We start from the raw sequence: 13,874 nt of genomic DNA on the forward strand, positions 1-13,874 counted from the left end.
GGATATTTGAGAGAAATTCACACATGAGGGGAGTATGGTGAGATGGGCAAGCTCAAGGAGTCAGATTCCATTTCTTGGCAATCTCGCCAACGCTATTAGTTTAGCGAGGACTCGCCCTCGCCGTTACTTTGCCAAGCATGCAGACACGTATAACTAACCTCCATTTTTCGATAAAACTTTTCGCTTCACTCAGGTCCTTATCTGAGGCAGGTAATTAAACGCAACGAGGGTACGTACTGGGGCAACTCGTGAACAAATATTGAACAGCAGAGGGGACACGTAAGTCTTGGCCATGTAGCAACGAAAGTAGGATGAAAACTAATCCTAGGAACATTTGTTGAAAACTCATTTACTCATTTACTGCACGGCTATCGCAAACAGCTTGCATAGAAGTGCGACGTCATACTATATTAGGTGAATATAAACTTCGAAAGTCGACGGGGTACAAAGAGGCTCTTAACGCTGGACCAACTCTCGTACCCATTGGTTGCTCGGACTTCGGAGATTGCTATGCCTCCAAAATACAAACTTTATTACAACAAGCATCTGATAACCGCTGCTAATCAGTTGTATGTCTAGAACATCTCTCAAACTACTGAAACCTCGTCGCCATCAGCTGCTTCAACCGCAGTCGTGAACCGTTTGCGTTCTAGAGCAACCTCACGATTCCCATTATCGTCCCGAACATGCAGTCTTGACATACCGTTCCCTGTCTCTCTCATCTCCATGGGATCGTCACAGCATCCACTACAATTCACTGCGGTTCTTTTGATGGTGAAAATCTCCGATGGACAGTTTGGACCACTGTGCACACCCATAGCTCGAATAAGCATAAGTCATGTATGACGGAATGGATCAAGTAAGATGCGCAATCAAGAAGATCCAGACGCAGATCTCTCGATTTCTTCCCTTCACAGGAAAACATTCTCGACTGTTGCGAGAGGGTGTACGAAACAGCTTCCTCAGCCACAACATGTCTGCTCCTTCCACGTCGATTCCTCCCAGAGCGTAACCTGCATGCCTCAATTTATTCGGTCTCGGTTGTATTTAGATGCTTCATGCTGATTGTTCAAAGCCTCACTGATTATATATTTCCAACCTGGGAGGTTATATTGCCGTTAATATGCCTTCACATGCCAAAGGAGTGGAGTGGGTCTGGACTCCTACCTTTTACTCGTCATGACGGCATTGGTTGCCAACCCACCCTTTCGGCTGGCGCATTAACCCCGGAGCATTAGACTAGAGACAGCAGCTTCGGGGGACGTCTCTAGACTGCCGCCCCACAGTTACAAACTATTGGGCTTGCCCAAGGCGAACGTCTTTTCTTGTTGGCATCATTTGGTCCATTCCTGCTACTTTGATATGTATTCATTTAATCAGGAAATAACCCTTGTACGTCTTCTATCCGCTGAATTGATTACACATGTTGTGGAGGGTAAATCGACCTCAACAAGCCTAAATGCATGGAGATGAGTGCATCCCAGAGCAACAGTAGTTTGACAGCCCTCCCTTTACATTTGGTGCAAATGACGATCTCCTGAAAGGGCTAGCAAACCCGAAGCAAGGACTGTTACTGTTGCGCAGATTGTCCTTTGCAATTCATATTCCTCGGTTGTAAGCTAACTTGAAACTTGCAAAATGTGCCAAGTATAAGCAAATACTATCTCGTATATCCTGCCTTTTTACCTGACAACCCAACGCATAGATTCGGTAATACACTCGCCAACCTACTTATGCATGTCAACCTAACTCTCCTTCCACAGCTGGTGACAACTTACATGCTTGCATCCCGGATGCTGTTTATGCCCAAAATCATAACAAATGTCACAAGAAATCCCGCAGGTATATGTAACTTTTAGTGTCTGGGAAATGCCATTGGCACAGCAAGAAGAAATTGCCTCCTTTGTTTGCGCCTGGGATTTTAGACGGCGTTGCATAGGTTTGCTGATACTGCAGCACACCCTACCCCGGATAGAAACACACAATCTTCAATAGTCTGGCCCTATTATGGTGGAAACTACATGGGACCTCGTCTGCTGCCTTTTGTCGCCCAGTCGTCCGCCAGCCTAATGAGTCCCAAACCTTGGTATAAAGCTCTTCTGGTTAGCTCGAGGAATTCTATCCAGCAATGATGCCAAGTTCTAGGAGGCGGAGAAAAGTCTTCGAAAAATCGCTGACGAATCTATTGTTTTGTTGAAAGAAAAGGCAAGTCTGGCAATCCGCTATTTTGAAATTCGATGCCATAAAGCTGGGTGACCGTTGATTTGTTTCAACCCCTTGTCCTACAGCCAGAAAGCCTATCCCAGACGACCACCCGGGTTTCATCTCATATCTTGGTTCTTTGTTTGAATGTCCTCGGCAGCTGTAAGCTGATTTGGGCCTTGGGTTCGACATCGCCATGGGATCGACATTTTCATCGTTTCGAACCTTGACACCTGATATTGTTCATCGGGCTCGCCTCCATCTCTGCAGTAAAGCTCATGTATTGACTCACGGGCCCTATCATTGCTTCAAGAAGAGATAAGTGAAAATCTATAGCCCACACTACTCTGCCATTGTCGTCCATGTCCTCCGCGTCGAGGTCTTGGTTGTTCCGGTTCGTGCTGCATTGAACAATCTTGCCCAAGAAAACCCTGTGGTCTACTGGGATAGTTTTTGTCCGCGTGGGCTCATGCTAGCGACAAGCTGCTCTTAGCCTGAACATTTTGCCAAGTGATTGTGAATGGTTTGTCAAAGTAACATTTATATGTGATAGAAGATGCACTATGTACGTGTGAAGGCATCGCTTTCGAGTATTCATTCCTTGTAGTCTTGAAAGACACGAAAGCGGGAATATGAAAGGGGCCAGGTGTCGATATCCGTTATCATGTAGCCAGTTCTGGATATCAAGCCACAAAGGTCGAGCCTACACAATACTCCAATCAGGTGGGCAAGTAGGCAGATAGGTGAACAAGAAGTTGCATTGATTGCTTTGACTTTGTATGCATTCCTGTCAATTGAATCTACAGCTTATGCGAGATGTCAATGATGTTTTCAAAATCCGTCTCCGAATGTGAGATATCTTCATCTGCCCGATGACCGGAAGTGCCTTGGCTAACATTGTTTTTAGGTATCATTTTTGATTTTTTGGGGGCGGGATCTCATCAGAACTCACGTCGCGTCTTCCCAGAAGCTCCTCCGAATGCCAAGAAGGGTGCAGGGACTATGCCAGTGTTCATTAGAAGGGCCTCGTCTGGATTAAGATCTACGTTATCCTCATCACTATTGTTTCGCCATCGGCACCTTCTTGACTGTTTCTGTCGCGTCGCAGGAGATGGGGTGTTTCTGCTGCTTCTACCGAATGAGGGTGATGAAAACCTGCTGACCGAACATGCTCATTTCGGCCGCATGTAGTTCAATTTGCTCGATATTGTTAATGAACGCGTTCCGACACTTCTTGGGGGCTGGGACTAGTGGTCGATGCATGCCGGTACCGGAGTAAGAGGAACGACGAAACCTTTGGGATAAGCTTATATTTCTGTCGAACATAGGTGACGTAGTCATCAGGAGACGGTCTGTGGCGTGGTCCGAGGGATCTAGATGATTCGGCGACTCAAACGAGAGCTGCTCCTGGGTTAGCGATTGTAACAGTGGTCGCAGCGGGAACTGCACACCTCACAATATATGCTCTCTCGCTAAGTTGAAGAGATTTTGTCTCACCTCAGGTAAGCGTTAGGCAGCCTGCTATTGCTAACTGCGTCGAATAAGCCCGCATATCTGCAACTGAGCTTTTCCATTCCACATCAGTGGTTTGACAATACCAGTGCTGACAATTACTATGAACAGGTCAGCCTGGGCTGGAAATGATAATTCTCAGAACCGCCAATCTGTGAAGGGCTCTCTGGAGGTGTTGAACGTCGAGGCGGAGGAGTGACTGGAACACATCGTCACACATGGTTCAAATCGTCGTTGATGATTGTCCACGGCAAGACTTGTAGATGTGAGCCGAATCTCGGGTCGCTCTTAGCACTGAGAGCGGTCCGTCCTGATATGTCTGTGCAATAGTAAGCCTGACAGACACGCACCAAAGGCTGCCTTCTCTAAGATATTGCCTACCAAAATAAGCAAATGTCAATTTTGGTCAATAGATGGAGGCGCAATCATGAGTCTTATCAAAGAGTCTGTGGCTTACCATCTAGCCCAAGGAGTTGAGATCATCACAAGCACCGCCTTTGGACTTTTCAGCAAAGCAGATGTCAACTACCCTGACAAGTATTCAGGTTCCCCTGTCACGTAGTGTACCGTATCGACGCGGCCTGTCGGAGGATTTACACGGGTCCTCGGATATTCTGGAATATATTCAGCTCAGTGGGTTGCTGCCACTATGTTGGATCGGTGCGTCTCCCTCCCCCAGGTTCGCAATGATCTTCTGTCTCACATTGCTGTGTCAAGTCTTTGATTAAACCCCCTGAGAGCGAGCTTGTTGCGAAGGATGAAAGTCCATGTCCCCGATGCCGATACGAGGCATGAGCCATTGACCATGAAAAAGTAGTTCATAAGGAGGAGCTGCAGGAGTCGCACCAACCCCGTGTTGAGGGAGACGGCAGCGTCTTTCGCGGTACAATATCGATTTTGTAAGTGCAAGAGGCGACTCAGTCCCTTATCATCTTCACTCACGACACGGGGTGTGATATTGCGCAAGATGTCTTCCGTATTGGACATGATGTCCACACACCTATTAGTACTATTACCATACTCTAGCTCTTCGGTGATGATCCTATACGGTAGATCTTTTCCCGAGGAAAAACTTAGTACCATGGGCAGTTGGATACATGTTACATGCTAGCATTAAACAATCTTATCTGCCTAAACGCTCGCAGCGATTGGGTGCCGGGGAATCGTCATCGGGGTAAATCAGAGTCTGAACCTGATAATGTGGATCATTGGCTCGCGGCACCGCAAGCACTGGGACTCATCGCTGATCACCCTTTGAAACTGATTCCACGGAGAACGTCCCCTCCAGAGCTGGCGCACCCTTTCCCCTTGTGAACCTTGCCAGAGAACATGTCGAGCTTGGAGCTGTTGCGGCCTCGGTGAGATTCTGGTCTGAAAGTCTACGAGACCAGTTTCGCAGGACAAGGATGAGGGCGGTGACGTAGCTAGTACGGGCATGTGTCGTCGCGTCAAAGACACTCCGGTCCTCCGCGCTGCCAGTCATCACTTTGCTCTGTCGTCAAGAAACAAACCTAGACGAAATGGTATGTACAAGGTGCGAAAACGGTCGTTGATATGGAAACTGCCGTACATGTGAATGCCGGAGTATGCGGTTCCAACCTCGGTTCCGCCCAGCTTTGAGTCCTTTCTGCTATGGATCTTGTGTTAACGCTGTCTGGTGAAGTATCGTGGGTTGTCCAGCAAGAATTTGAAAGAAGAGGGAAATCAGGCGGTGTAAGGACTACTCTCTCTCTCTTTCTCTCTTGCCCCCCATCCTCCGTTTGGTCATGAGTTCTTCAAAGTTTCACTACAAGTTTGAAAGGGGACTAAGATGCTTTTCAGACATCGCGGCGTTAGCATTGCTCGAATCCAAGCTTGTAAGAGCTCGCCATCTCGGACAGCAAGTCGTTTCTTTCCTCGGCCGCATGCGACGAGGGCTGCGCAGCGGCAGGCCACAATGTCTCCGGGCCAGATCTCGCGGCGTTATTTTGCCGCCTCCACCGCCTTGCCTTGGTTTCTGAAGAGACAAAAGAGTGATGCCGACCATGGTGTGTGAGCTCGGTGCTTTGTCTCTCACTTGGCTTGGCTTCTCAGCTTTGATATCTGGGATGTCCTGGCCCCGACTCCCTGAGGCGCATAACCTGTAGTCACATTTGCCACTATCAGCGGGCGCGGCGGCGTGGAAGCTCGTCCTGCAGGAAGCTGATGCAGGTCTTTGCATGACAAGCAGCGCACTTACGTCGGGTATGAAATGCAGATTGTTGAAGCTTAATGTTGGGGAAAAATGCATAACCAGTTTGCGGCATCCCAGGTCCTCAATGAATCGAATGAGACACAATTCAGGAAGAAACTTGGGCAATGGGGAGAATTAAAAAAAAAAAAAGAAAAAAAAAGATTCACGTTCCAGAGTCTCTACTGCGTCGATTGCGCCGTTTGCACCGGTGAATGACTGGTGAGAGCAAGGTGGAACAGCACTCTCTTCCCACCCAAACAAGGTATGGGAAATTGCTCCTCATCCAAAAATCAATTAGTCACTTGAGATTTATGAGTGGCACGGCTGTTTCTTGAAGTTTGATAAGGTTGGAGCGTTAATTTGTTGCTGGCGAGGATCATTACGAATTCAAGACTCGTAAGGTTGGTAGTAGGTAAGGATAAGGTGTGCTTTCCACATGATACAGGCGCCCATGTGCAACAGTTTACTTCAGTTTTGGGGTTGAGATTCTCACTTTCTACGACGGCGTGCATTGTCGGTCAGTCGTTAATTTCGTCGTCTATTTCTATTTGTTTCCAGACAAATCTCTCCATTTGCGCGCACATCATGACCACGAAAATCTTTCTAATTTTAAAGGCTGCCTATTACGAGTAATCAAAAAAAAAAAACCCCCGGATAGAATAGGGACCACGCAGTCACACGTTTGAGGTTTTGTTTTGGCAACCGAAAGCTGTAGTTGTTCATCACCTGTCCAATTGTCAGCGTCCCCAACTACACGTCACCTTTTTAGGCAACGAGTCAACCACAATGAGTCTTTTTTTCCCATGAGATGTAGCACTTGAATTTCTTTCAACTCAATAGTCAACACACAAAACCGGTCTTGAAACACTTAAAGTGTGTTGGCGGATGAGACGGCCCTACGGTGACTGCGGACAGAATCCCGAGTCGAACCATGTAAGAGATTTTCTCAAACCTACCCTGTAAGTCGCCGAGCAACGTGATTCTTTTTTATTTTTTTTTATTTTTTTTTATAGCTTGCACAGCCCATGTCGTCAACAACAGAGTTATGGCAGATCATGTAAAAAAAAGAGGGTAGTACTGCGCATTTTTAACTTGAAAGCAGCATCTAAATATAAATAGGGCTATGGGCATTAATTTGTTTAATGCATTGTAAATAGCTGTTAATTTGACGTTTGATGTGTCCTCCTGCATGGCCCACAGTGTCAGTGATCTTCTTAAAAACCTGGATCAATATCAATGCCTTTATATGCCAAAATGACGTCGGTAAAGCCAATTTGGTATAGTGCCTTGTATTTGCGTATGCTCACGTGGGGGTTAGGCGCGAGAAATGGCGCATATTCTTCAATTCTTCAGCATTAGCACCGGAGGTTATAAATTTTCTCTTGGGATTACCTCCATTTTCAAGATGTATCGATTATTCTTCATTCGCGACCATCGGACGCTGGATGTTGAGGCACTAGTGTGACGCGAGTAATTGACACGTGGCTGCTCATGCCATGGTGGCAAGCGGCAACCATACAGACGCAACCTCCGTCAGCCCAGCGAACCTTGGATCAGAGGTCACTCTTTTTGCGGGTAGAGAACCAGGACAACAGCGAGCTTCTGAGGAGAAAGCTCCGGGTCAGCTCGACTATTACCAGCTTCTCGGCTCAGCCTGAAGGTTCCTCGTCGCGATCCCGGAATCTCTCGACCGGCCTTGTACTGCTGCAGATCCTCAGTTGAGACAACCATTGCCCCCCGGCTATGGTTTAGATGACAATTAACTTTGGCCCAAGCCAGGATGAACGGGCCGCGAATCTACACCAACTCAGGCGCAAGCTTTATACTTGAGCTCAAAAGTGCAGTTCCGTCCCTATATGTCCTCTTGTGGGGCGGGGAGCTTCCTTGGGCTGCCATCTATTCAACACCCAAATAACGGATATTTTCTGCACATAAGGCAGAGGAATCCTTCTTGGAGGGTCCAGTCGTGCTGCTAGCATTACCCCTCCACGTTGTAGAGTTTCGTCCCTGCGGTCCATGGTGTGGTCTGGACCTGTGGGTCCGGCATCCGCATCATAGGCTGTGGTAGAGGTCATCCGTCCCATGTCGCGGTTTCACATGCTGAGCTTGAAAAAAAAAGAAAAGAAAAAAAAAAAAGAAAAAAAAGAAAAGGCTCTTTCAGCCCCGCAGACGAAGCAAGCATACTCCCGTCATATGGGCTGGGGATCAGCATGCAACGCTGTAGGTAGTATGCCCGCACACATTGGGTAGAACCTAGTTGACCTGCTCCCCATTTGTAGTCAAGAGGTGTATATGTAGGAGCATAATAAACCTACCTTAGCATCTCTCTAGCTGAACTGACGCCACGGCCGAGATTTCCGTTTTTTTCGGGAACTTTGTAAGGAAGCCGACTTGAGAATTTCGGCTTTCAGTACCGCAAACGGCTTGTCCCTCTCGCCCCCTCCAACTAACAAAGTTAGTTGGTGACATGTACCACGCCTACTCTATCTTGCCTAGACCGCACGTCTGACTCGATTGGAGCTTAGGGCTGTCAGTTCACCTAGCCAGGAAAAAAATAAAACAGTGAGCGCGAGCACGGCTCCCACCATCAGTCGACCTACATCTCTCTTTGTCGCCAAAGACCCGGGCAGTTTCTATGGGGGAACCTGGGCCGATGGAAGCAGCAGTCAACGGCATGATCCGCAAAGAAGCAGTGTGCAGCTACATAAGCCAAGAATAATTTTAAAAAACGAACGAGTTGGGGCCGGACAAGATCAAGAAGAAGTCGCCAAAGATGGATTACGACTACGTCCAGAACAATGGCATGACCTCGCTAAATCCTCCCACTGGCATGGACGCCAAGATTGTCATTGTCTTCTTCAGCGTGGCGCTGTTCAACGTGCTCGAGCTCCTCTTCATAATCTACACGACTTTCAAGCGGCGGACGGGACTGTACTTTTGGTCATTCATCGTTGCAACCGTCTGCATCATCCCATACTCGGTCGGCTTCATGCTAAAGTTCTTTGGCAAGTACCACGATGCCGGCATGGTCTGGGCGGCCATAATATACTTTGGGTGGTGCGGCATGGTGACAGGCCAGAGCCTCGTGCTGTGGTCGCGGCTGCACCTCGTCATGTACGACCGGCGCCGGCAGCGCGCCGTGCTCATCATGATAATCGTCGACGCCATCATCTGCCACGGGGGCGTGTCGGTGCTCATATTCGGCGTCAACAGCAAGAGCCCCAAGTCCTTTGTGCAGCCGTACGCCATCTTTGAGCGCGTGCAGCTCACCATCTTCTCGATCCAGGAGATCACCATCTCGAGCCTGTACATCTACGAGACGGCCATGCTGCTCCGGCGCGAGAAGAAGGACCATCGGCAGAGCGGCTGCGACACCGTCAGCAACAGCAGCGGAGGAGTTGGAGGAGAAGGACGGCGCACCCTGGGACGGATCGGCTATGCCGAGTGGCGGCGCGTGCTGAAGCACCTGGTCTACATCAGCATCTTGATCATCCTGCTCGACATGCCGCTGCTGGCGCTACAGTACGCAGACCTGTACGACCTGCAGACGAGCTACAAGGCCCTTCTGTACAGCGTCAAGCTCAAGCTCGAGTTCAGCATACTGAAACGCTTGATCGAGGTGACGACCGAGCACAACACCGTCGACGCCGGATTCGAGTTTGGGTTCGAGATGGGAGCCGGCGGCAGCCGCGGGGCACGATCATCGTCGCGGAACCTTCGGGGCATGTCCCCGCCAAAGACGACGCCGGCAAAGTCGCCGAGGCAGGCGTACGAAGAGACGCTCGCACAGCTGAGGTCGGAAACGCCGCCACCGGTGCCTTCGGCCGTGGGGCTCGAGCGGTTGAATTTGGAGCAGGAGCAGGGACCGGACCGAGGGCGGAGCAGCAACATGAGGATCAACGTGGCGGCCGGAAATGTCGATGGCGCCCGGATGGTGAAGTTCCACGACGGACAAGTCGGAGGCCAGGACGAGGAGGATCGAGGGTTTCCTTTGACGCCATTCGAGGCGATGGCTTTCAGGTTCGACGACGAAGTGGAGACGAGGCCGAGAAGGCTACAAAGGACCGATAGTTCTGTCAGCGGCGAAAACAGCCAGAGCGAACAAAACGAACAAAGAGAAAGTCCGAGGAGCTTTGGGCATCAAAGGCGGCTGAGGAGCGACGAGGGTGCTTACCTGAGGAATCTGGACGAGGAAGCTATCGAATTGCCTGACATGACAGAAGAGAGGTTGAGGCCGACGACGGAACCGTTGGAGGGTCCTGTATTCACGAGAAGCCGAGATCTGATATGATGTGATCAGCGAGAAAACGGCGCCTCTTTTTTTTCTATTGGTTTTCGGGCAGTTTCTGACCTTTTTCTAGTTTTTTTTTTTTTTTTTTTTTTTTTTCTCGTCATTCGCCTCTTTATGGCAAGCGCGGCGTTTGGAGTTATCAAAAGCGGTTGGCTTTGGCGTGGCTTGCGCATGCATCACTCGTCTGTTTGTTGTCTGACCGGCATTTTAGGGGTAAAATGGCCATAGTAAAAACAAACAACGTACGATTGCAAACAGACCGAGACCTGAGAAATCAGGATACGCTTTGCGTGCTTGTTTCCTCGTGTTCCTGTACATGGTTGCCAACAAACAAAAATCTCCCTATCCGGAGCCTCCATGTCCCACCCCTTTTTATGATCTACTCCAGCTGCAAACGACAAAGACCGCTACAATTTACGTTCATAACCCCGACCAAGTTCATTGCGGAACCAAGAGCTCTCAAGCATGCTAGACACGAGTGTTTCGGCACATATCGAACCGACAAATCAAATATCTGAGTGCACACCTATAAAATACACCTATACAGACTTGAGAGTTTCTTCACGTGAATCTGTCAGACTGACGTCAACTCTCTTTTCTAGGCTACGAACCCTCCGCTTTCGTTACGCTCCGAGGCACCGCTGCTTCCACAACAATGCAAATGTCAACAATACCCAACCTGAAGAACAGCACCTTTGACAGCAGCAAGCAAGCATGATCACTCATCTCGTCTGAATGACAGAATCTTTGCTGTACCCAACAAAGGTGTTCATCACCTACGAGCATTCAACTGTCCCCCGACAAATGAGGACCATAGCGATAATTGACAAGACACCAGCAAAGTTTTCTAGATGCTTTGAGCCTGTGCTACTAGCGGAATTCGGCACAGAAATCTCTCAACAACGATATACTCGCATTCTCAACGCAGAATGGCCCTCTATTATGAGTGCCTCCTACGTTTGCACCAACGATAGAAGCCCTGGCTTGATAGCTTGCCACATTGGTGCCACATGAAGTAACCACCTCGTCAGTGTCGTCACAGCTCTCGTCACAACGGAATGTTCCGTGACAGTCTCATGAAATCAGAGATATACCCTAGTATCAATGAGTATACCTAAAGCCCTAAAGTGACGCCGCTTTGAATTCTAGGAGTCTTAGCTACGCCCAGCTATGTCCTTGCGCTTCCGTTGATACAATCAAGATGCAGGAGGAAAGTACAGCAAAGAACGAGCTGCTGCAGCCTTTCTGGACTATATATCGACTTTGACAAGGAGTACCCCAAAGAAAGACCTTAGCCCTGATAGAGTGTGTTACTTTGAAAACCCTTGCAGTGGCATAAAACACGTATCTTTGACTAAGGCCGGTGTCAGAGCTCATTATACAGTATGGAATATATCTGTCTTGACGACATCGGCGCTCTGCTGCGGCAATAATAAGAAAACAGTAAGCGAGTGAGCCAGGAAAAACCTTGTACAAGCTAGACATCTGCATTAAGTCCCGGACTTATTGCAAGTATGAGTGGATATCAAATGGATGTCTAGGTGAATGATATTGTAAGACAAGCTATGATCCTGCAAGCGGCTGCTAAATCAAAGCTCATGGCATGTTATACTAGTAGCCCTTGGGCCCTTCTTGGTGCTATGTAGACGGCGTTCAGGGTCCCTGTGCTCTTGATAGTAAACAAGCTGTTGCTTGCCTGTTTCTTCAAAAGCCATTGCTGCTTAGCTCAACTGTCCCAACTGCAGCGAGTTGTAGTGATTCAGCAGAGCTCATCTTGAACTGATAATTGCCCATGTGACCTTCCATGCAGATTTGCGACATGTGCCAGCGGTTTGTCCGTCAACTACGCTAAAGTTTCGCCAGAGCAGCACCCTTGAAGCAAGCCGATCCTCAGCATTTCAGGAGTCTGTTCCCGCTCGTTCCTGAGAGCATGCCCTGAGTAGTCCATCGCTTCTGATAGTCTGCATTCTGACAGAAGGGCTCAAGACGCGAATTAGAAAAGTTGGGATATTGGTATCAAGGTAATGCCGAAGGATGACCCAGTATAAGATCTAGGCTTTTCGCTCTTGCGAGGGGGTTCTACTTCACGATTCAGCCTCGCGGCCAGATTTCATGGTGGCTTTTCTGTGTAGAGTCACCATTCCTTGTGCTCCTGGTGTCCGGTCACGAGCTCATCCTGAGCAAAGGTCTTTTGATTCTAGATTCGGCTGGAATAGACTTGTTATGCGTAAATCGAGTATTGCTGACCATACGACTGCTCGGCTGGGCTCTTGGGCTGCTGCTTTCGTGGATCGTGGTCCTGGCGCTGCCACAGCCCTCCAGAAGGCTGATGAGTAAGGAGAGCCTGCCACCTGTAATATTGAGACGAGGCCGTCAGCAACGAAGCTAAACTCAGACGGCGTTTTGGAGGGATTGTTTGTTGCTTTCATCCTTAGGACGTCAAGCAATCATCAGGCTACGCTTGTTCTCGGCTGGAAGCTGGAGCACGATCACCGCCGTAGTGATGGTCTTGTCCGTTACTTTTGGATTCTGAGGGCACGCTCACCTCGAGAACACACAGCGCGAGAACAAAGGTATCTGTAGCTTATGAACCGGTCAAGACTTGGCTGGGTAGACAAAGGGGAGGTACAATCCAAGGCGCAAACAATGATGGATAAATGGGATCTCCAGAGTCAACCCACAGCTCTCGCAGGCAAGGTGCCACAAGAAGAAAAGACTAACCGTACTTGGGCACAGTGCAAATCTCTTGCACTGCAACTGCAGCAGCTTGCAACGACCGGAAAAGGCTCAAGTCAAGTGGAACGGACACATGCCTGCATGGATACGCTGAGCACGGTGGGTTGGTATCGAGGACAGGCCTGACGTGAGGATGAAATTTCACTTGGCTGTAAATCTAGCCATGACAGACTGAGAGCGCTTGTGATGGTGACTACTGTATCGTGTCCATGTTCCTGGCCAATAAAAACAGAATCCAACGGTGCAAAGCATCAAGGCGACCAAAGGGCGTTTTCGAAAGGGCCAGCTTCAAGCGGTCAAGGTAAGCTTAGGTGGGTACCTAGGATCCGACCTCAGGCACCTACCTCGAGATCAATACAAGTGATACTGGCAAATTGGGACCAGTTCTACTCTCCCGGAATCAAAATCTCGCTCCTCATCAGTATATCAGTGGTCTCTGAGCAGAGTGCTTCAAAGCCTGAGGCACCCATGGTCTTCCTACCTTCCTGGACGCCTCACGTCCTCCGTGCCTTCGACAAGCCCTAGCCTTGTGATTCCCCTCCTCTCCCGCATGACCGATTGGCATCTATTTTGTTCCTTCCTTTTTTTTTGTGAACGGGATCTAAGATATATTTCTGCCCCACTCGTCTTTCCAAAAATCCCGAGTACTTTTCTTTCCCACCACCGTTCTCGTTCTTCACTTCTTTCTTTTCCTCAGATCACGTCTTTTCTCCCAAAAACAGCTCATCTGTTTCCTATCTAATATCCAACTCAGTCTGCTTTCACGTTTTTGATCCGACGTGTACTAATATCTCTTACCGAACCTGTTCTCAACATTACACTGAATAATTGACTTTGTTGAACGCATCTGTTTCCTGACTTTCCTCTCATCTCTTTGGTTTTACGAAGCTATCTTGACCATTCGAGCACAAACAATATTTT

At 48.8% G+C, this 13,874-nt stretch overlaps 1 protein-coding gene across 1 annotated transcript; it reads left to right on the forward strand.

Moving 5' to 3' along the window:
- Positions 1-8,699: 8,699 nt before the first annotated feature.
- PpBr36_04114 (uncharacterized protein) lies at positions 8,700-10,217 on the forward strand (the record flags this gene model as incomplete). Its single annotated transcript, XM_029891279.1, has 1 exon — positions 8,700-10,217. The coding sequence occupies one exon, from the start codon at positions 8,700-8,702 to the stop codon at positions 10,215-10,217; it is 1,518 nt and encodes a 505-aa protein (XP_029749650.1).
- Between the last annotated feature and the right edge of the window lie 3,657 nt (positions 10,218-13,874).

Source organism: Pyricularia pennisetigena, chromosome 6 (assembly GCF_004337985.1).
Source record: "Pyricularia pennisetigena strain Br36 chromosome 6, whole genome shotgun sequence".
Taxonomy (NCBI): Eukaryota; Fungi; Ascomycota; class Sordariomycetes; order Magnaporthales; family Pyriculariaceae; genus Pyricularia; species Pyricularia pennisetigena.